This window comes from Halyomorpha halys, unplaced genomic scaffold (assembly GCF_000696795.3).
Source record: "Halyomorpha halys isolate HHAL.00 unplaced genomic scaffold, Hhal_1.1 Scaffold374.1, whole genome shotgun sequence".
Taxonomy (NCBI): domain Eukaryota; kingdom Metazoa; phylum Arthropoda; class Insecta; order Hemiptera; family Pentatomidae; genus Halyomorpha; species Halyomorpha halys.
Genome location: NW_027112597.1, coordinates 35,738 through 42,913, shown reverse-complemented (window position 1 = coordinate 42,913; position 7,176 = coordinate 35,738). Strand labels below are relative to the sequence as shown.

At 32.0% G+C, this 7,176-nt stretch overlaps 2 protein-coding genes across 2 annotated transcripts in view; both read left to right on the top strand.

Annotated features, from left to right (window-relative positions):
- Positions 1-296: 296 nt before the first annotated feature.
- LOC106681911 (calphotin) overlaps positions 297-7,176 on the top strand; it is a 19,659-nt gene continuing 12,779 nt past the window's right edge. The window contains exons 1-2 of the mRNA XM_067050390.1: positions 297-372; positions 861-1,539. Coding sequence (XP_066906491.1) covers positions 361-372; positions 861-1,539 — 691 coding nt within the window. The 5' untranslated portion in view covers positions 297-360. The remainder of the gene's footprint in view (positions 373-860; positions 1,540-7,176) is intronic.
- LOC106681907 (putative per-hexamer repeat protein 5) overlaps positions 6,811-7,176 on the top strand; it is a 3,074-nt gene continuing 2,708 nt past the window's right edge. The window contains exon 1 of the mRNA XM_067050383.1: positions 6,811-6,848. Within this exon, the coding sequence (XP_066906484.1) occupies positions 6,837-6,848 (12 nt within the window). The 5' untranslated portion in view covers positions 6,811-6,836. The remainder of the gene's footprint in view (positions 6,849-7,176) is intronic.

Below are 7,176 nucleotides of genomic sequence, written 5' to 3'. Positions count from 1 at the left end.
TCACTGATGTAGTCGTCTTCGACCCAAACAGCAATTTTTTGTCAAAGCAGCATTTAAAATTCAAAATAGGCATACAAAATATTTAAACCGTAAACGTTTGGCCAGACACGTGCCAACGTTTCAGTCACTTCCGAAAGTTTACGTAACACATTCATGTCTCTGTTGCATTTCAAACCCTTTATGTAATTACTAACTCTATATAACATTATCTACATAGCTGTAGAACGACCTAACGGGGAAGGGGTAATTGATTATTAAACCGATCAAGCCCACTCCTGAGTTATAAATACTGACCCTGGAGTTAATTCAACAGTCATCGAGTCAACTCCAAACTGAGAACATATCATCAATAATACGAAGATGAATAAATTGGTACTAATATCATATTATTTGTATGATATCTGAGTTGTCTGAGTACTATTACGTCATATGTATTCTTAACTATCTTTTTTTTAATTTTTTTGTATTCCGTCTTCCTCGCCATTTCATGCATACGGGGTAATATTCATAACTATCATCTATATTCACATTTTTATATCTAAGCAGAACGGGAAAATTAGTATAACTTCATAAATAGCCGAAATGTATTTTTATTTTACAAACTGTAAAAGTATTTGAAAACAGGTATGATTCCTTCCTCCCTGAACCTCCGTCTAGGGCTGCAGCAATTCAGATTATTATTATTGTGGTTTTTCCATGTGTTTTTTTCATTAAATTAAATAATCTTACAATGGAGAAAAGTACAAGTAGTATAAGTGAAGATTTAAAAATATATCGGAATTACAACTAGTTTAAATTTCCAGCATATTGATAAAATTAGATAAATCAAATAGAATTAAATATCTCTATATTTTTTTCAGTACACAACCATCATCAGCATATCACTAGCTATGGCTGTAGCAACGGAAGGTGAAAAGAAAACGCACGAAAAACGAGGTATCTTAGAAGGTCTTAATTTGGGAACAGGCCTCACTCCAGCAATCTCTGGACTCAGCTTTACTTCGGGAAATAATATTGCTACAGGACTCAACTTACCAATTGAAACAAGTATTCCTTCCGGAGTTAATACAGCTTCTGGAATAAATCTTTCAGGAATCAATTTATCTCCTGCAACGAACCTTCCATCCGGTCTAACTTTGAGTTCTGGAAGCGATGTTTCGTCTGGCTTGACTCTCAATTCTCTGATTGGTTTGCAATCGGCCCAACCAGCGCCACCTCAGCAGCCTATCGCAGTTCCGGTAGATCGCCCGATATACGTCGCTGTACCACAACAGGTTCCCGTTGCTGTAGACAGGCCAGTTCCTATTGCAGTTAATCGAGACGTTGCCGTTCCAGTTGACCGTCCAGTTGCAGTTGCAGTAGATAGACCTGTAGCAGTAGCAGTTCCTCAACCATTTGCCGTTCCAGTGTCACAACGGGTACCAGTTCCAGTAGCATCTCCAGTTCCAGTTCCAGTTGTCAATAATGTAGGTGTTCCTGTTCCACTTCCTTTTCCTGTCGTGAAAACTATTCTTGTTCCAGCGGGTGCTGCTCCTAATGGTAATAACCAATTTTAAAACAATTAATAATGATCGTTAAGAGCCTATAAAAAATCTAAATCTAATTTTTTTTTTTATAGCCGTTGGTGGACTTGGATCAGGAATCTCTCTTGGGCCTAGTTTAGGACTGGGGTCAGGAACATCACTCCTTTCAGCCAAAATTGCAGCTTATGGACGATAGTTCTATTCTATCAGTACCTAACTATCTCAGCACATCTCATCATCAAAGAAGACTGCAAATTTTTTTTCTTATGTTAAGAGTTGTTATATTTTATTTTATAAGCCAAAAAATATATTTTGTTTTATTTTAAATTGAGTTTATAATTTCCTTCGTCAATTTGAATGTAAATCCTCTTACTCTTACTTCAGTCTATCTTAAAATTAGATATTTACAGTAAATGATATCTGTATCTGACACCCAGGGGAAAATTTATTTTATCTGTTATACGGAGGTTTTCTTTAAGAAGGGTATAATATAAAATAAACACAATAATGTGGCAACTGAATTATTTACATATTGCCACTTAAACCTTTAATATGAAACATATATAATTTTTCATTACTTCATAAGATCTTTTGAAATATCTGTTCAATGATAAGTATTTTATTTTTAACATAAACTTTTAAGGTCCGATATTATTAATTTTATTTGTATGAGAACATAAAGTTTATAAATTAAATTTATTGAGAGTCTATAAGGTTGTCTAATTTTTTATTACAATGAAAATACACAAATACTTCTATAGTGAAATTTTTTTAAAACTCATAACGCTGCTGAATATTACTCAAGGTTATTATTATATTAATTGTTAATTTTATGGGTAAATAAAAATTGTCTCGGAAATCCTTTATGAATCCTAAAAAAATAAATTAAAATTTGACAGTTGGTATGTCGAATCTCGAGTATAATTTTGGGGTGCCAGGAACTGTGGTGCCAAATAAATAGAAAATATGCACTGTCGTTTCAAAGAAAATCCATGGACAGCCTACATACAGATTTTATTTACACGAGTTTTAGATTATACATGAAACGTGTTGCCATAAATTTTTAAGGAACAATTTTAAGATAGGAAATGGAATTGCCTGGAGAACAGCATACAGCTGAAAGTGTGTGTTAAACGGGCGAGAGGATAAGCTGACGGATGTCGATTGAATAGTATCAGACGGATTAGAAGGAATAAGGGAGTGAGGTAAAGATTTATGAATAAGGATACAAGAACCTGCGTGGGATGTGTTGTCAGAGTGTCTGAATAATTTGTTCTGTAATGTAGTCGCGTTGGTAGAAGTAAGAATGCTTTGTGAAATGGGTTTCAGTTAGCAGCGGTAAGTCGATGGAATGTTTATGGAAGAATATGTCTAGTTCGTCGCGGTGCTTATGTAGTCCATTTGCATTCCATAAAAGTATATTTAAGGTGCTCTTGTTCATCTGGGTAAATTGAACGGGATTTCTGTAAGGAGTCTGGTTAGGAGTGAGATAAGAGGTTTGATTGTGTCTTGAAGATCACGAAGGAAGGAGAAAAGGGTAGATGCTATTTTAGGAGTATTTTGGGAATAGAAGGTATCTTGGACATGAGTGTATGTCGGTCTAGGTAGGGAATGAACTCTCCTTTGGGGTCGTTGAATTGGATCCTCGGTTACTGGAGTTCGGGTAAAAGATTGACCGAAGAGGAAGTTTGGGATAAGGAAGGAATTTTATGATTGATCTGTGGAGGAGTTTTCACATTTTTGTGAGGAAAGTCGTTTGTAGGTGTTTTAGTCTGTGGATGGGAGCTTTGGGACTGATAAAGTGAAATCTGTGAGAGAGGAACAGAGGACTTAGGCTGAGGGTGGGATGTCAGAGGGAGGGGATGGGAAGCTTGAGGCGCCTGAGCTCGGCGAGTCACTTCTGCGTATTTAATAAAAGGCTGTCTTTTGGAGTTGATGGGAGCAGATTGTTGACTGGGGTACGATGTTCCACGTCACTCGTTAATGGCCCAGCAAGTTCTTCTTCTAGAATCACTTTGTTTTGATTATATACTTTTAAGGTAGAATTCGTGTTTTGTTTTTTTTTACTATGCATATTTTGGTTTCTAAATAACGTAAATTTTCTATTTTTTTTTTAATATTTATTTATTGCTATTTAAAGCTGTAAATTATAATACATTCTAACTAATTTTAAATTAGAAATAATTAATAATTAAATAAGTACATTCTCTTACATACCAATAAAAATACATATGTCATAGATTTTATTCAATTTTTCTGTCATGCTGGAATATATCCGGGAATAAAATATTTTTATATTTTAAGATTGTGTTCGTTGTAGAGGGGAGTGAAAAGTACAGGAGGAATAAAATTGGTGTCCGCATCCGAAGTGGAGAGGTGCCGCAATAGAGGGAATCAAATATAGTTGTCTGTTAAGGGATGTTTTACATATATTTATGTATGTGTTTTAATTTACTAGTTATTTTTTTTTTTAAAAATGAAAACCAAAAATATATAGAAAAATAACGTAATAGACCATTGTGACTTCAATAATTTGTTGAGCGAGTGGCAAAATCGTAAATTTTGATCATATTTCCTACCTATATTAAAAAATTTTAATTTTTAAAACTTCATTCTTTTGAATTACCTGTTGTGAATGTTGGCTCAAATAATTTTCCCTTCCACTCAAACACATTATATTTTGAACAAACGAAAAAAATAAGACATTTATAAGTTAAATGTTTTAAGATACATTGGCTAGTTATGAGGCAAAGAAAGGCACTTAAAAAATGAAACATATGTAATCATCTCTCTTACCTGATAAGCATATATATTTTATGCCCGTTGTACAATTCAAATCTTAATGGTTGATTGTATATCACAGTAATTTTGTTACTGCATTATTCATCGGGGAAAATAATAAACATACTGAATAGAACTAACAACAAAAATAAAAGCTGAAAAGAAAAGAAAAATGTATAAAACTATCACAAAGAAAAATGGACTAATACAGTTTTGACAATACGAAACAATCAATAATTTATATATGGAATATAATAATATTGGTTGTTGTTATCTTAATTTATTTTTAGAGTTATATTGATTTCAATTCCTTTTTAGCTTTGTATTTATGCACAAAACGAAAAAAAAAATGAATGTCCTCAAAATCGAAAATTTTCACATTATATGTTTGCATAATGGATCAAATTGATAATCCGATTTTGTGAAATTTTGAAATATTGTGCCAATTGAAATATCGATACCGTCCACTACTTTCCTTTACGCATGCGTAAAAGTACTTTCCTCGGCACTGCTATATAGCTATATTTCGAAAACGACCCTTCGACAGGGACACATTTGGAACTAAATTTGAGGATTATTGCAAAAATGATCTAGTATAAATTGTATTATATGCTGTCTCCTACTTTCGCTTATGCATGCACAAATGTGTTTTCCTTGAGACAACTATATTTCGAAATATGCTCGTATGATTTGGCCTGAAGGTTCATGAAAGTTAAAGATAAGTGTTGGCATGATTTAGCATATTTTTTAGAAAATTTTGACCTCTACTTTGGCTTACGCAGGATCATACGTGTTCTTTACACATCTATATTCCATAAACGACTCGTCAAGTTCAAAGTTGAGAATCAGTGTCTGACACTACAGTGAAATCCCGAAGAAACTGGCTAAAGTCCTTTATTGAGCATGAAAAGTAAAGAAACTCAATCTCAGATGATTTGGCAGGGTCCACAAAAATTGGATGGCTGCCGAAGGGCGTAAAGAAGAATTGTGGAGGCTAGAGGAGAAGGTCCAGATTCAGACTGAGATGTGTCAAATGGACCCATGCGAAAATATGATCCTATGTTCACCTAAGTCAATAATATATATCTGGTAGGTTTTATTCTTAAATAACAAATCATTAAATCTGAACTATACGTAATTACTTACTCAATACAAATATAGAGAAAAATAATTTATCCGAGATGAAGAGATTTCCAGAAAATAAAATAAAGTAATAAATAAATGTAAATTGTAGAGAGAGAGAGAGAACTACTTTATTCATCCATGCTGCCCAAATACATCGGGTTGCTACATTACACAGCAATATGTCCGAACAAGGATTGATTAGTATTCCTTGATCAGGAATGACATATATAAATTACATATAATTACATGATGTAATAAAATAGAAAGAAAACAGTTTTTTTTCACCACAATTCAAGTCTATACACTAAATACAAATATTTCAATTCATTCTTTTTTCCTTCCCCTTTCTTGTTCCCTCTATTTCACAATTTTTATTTCACCTGATCGACAAATTCACTGTTCCGAATTCACTCTCTCAGATCCTCTCTAGTGACCCGTTGAACAAATTTACTATTAGACGGCAATGTCAGATCAAACCATTGATAATATTCACAGCAGTAGATCAGTTTACCAAAAAACAAACACATTATTTCATTTTACCAGAACAAAACTGATACGTAGATTCAAATGAAAATATAAAAAAAAAAAACCGGTTAAAAGAAACACTTGAATGGATAAATAAGTTTAAAAAAGATAAAAATAATAATACTAATAAAATAAAATAATTTAATGAATGAATAAATAAAAACGCACAAATCGACAGGTCTACATACATATTAAAATAGATAAATAAAACAATGAATAATCTCTGAGCTAATTCCCATGCAGGTGATGGTGTATGATTCTCAGGGAGTCAAAAAAAAAATTGAAATTCTCAGGTACCTCTATTGTGCGAATTCATGTACTCGAAATTTTTCTTTTCGTATTTCTAATTTTAATTGATGTAGTTAGTTATATGAAGTTTCTTGCTGGTATATCATTAACAAGTTATTAGCTCAAAAAATGTTTATGTTCACATTACCGTTAAACTTTGGAGATGACGGATAAGAAGCTTCGGTAATAATACATACTTTAAGTAAATGTTTCTGTTTTATGTGTACCCAAATTTTTTCTGCCGCCTTTATTTAAAAATTATTATGAAAAATCATTTTTTTTTAACTTTAAAACTATTATTCAAGGTAGGTTCTAATTGTGATGCCACTTACTTTCCTAGTTTTTACCAATATTCTTCAATATCTACAGAATTAAATGCTATTTAATAGTAGAATTGTTTTAATTTATTCAAGAATATTAATACATAATGCTAAGTTTGCGTAACGGTGTAATGTGCAGTACGATACGAGTGGGGCAAGCCTATAGGCAGGAACTGAGTTGTTCCGAATCAGGTATATATAAACTGAAATTGTCGTTTCCGTTTCATCAGTCGTTGGTACAGCTCCATTCGAGTTCCAACTGTCAGATTTCGGAATGAATGGCTTTGTAAGTTATATTAATATTATGTTATGATTATTGATTTACAATCCTGCTATAATGATAGTTTAGTTTACAAATTTCTTAATAAATTAAAATAAATTTGGATTGAAGATATGTATATATATACATATATCGAATGCTAAAGAAAATTAATGTAATAATAGAAATATTTCACAACTGTAAAATTTATGTTAAATAAATTTTTATCGCAATTTGTTGTTAATAAAACTTAATAATTGTTAATTTTTTTATGATTAATTTACAAACAATAACTAATTTGTAATTAAGCTATAACCTACTATGCTAAAAAATTTTTTTTTTAAATAAATTAATA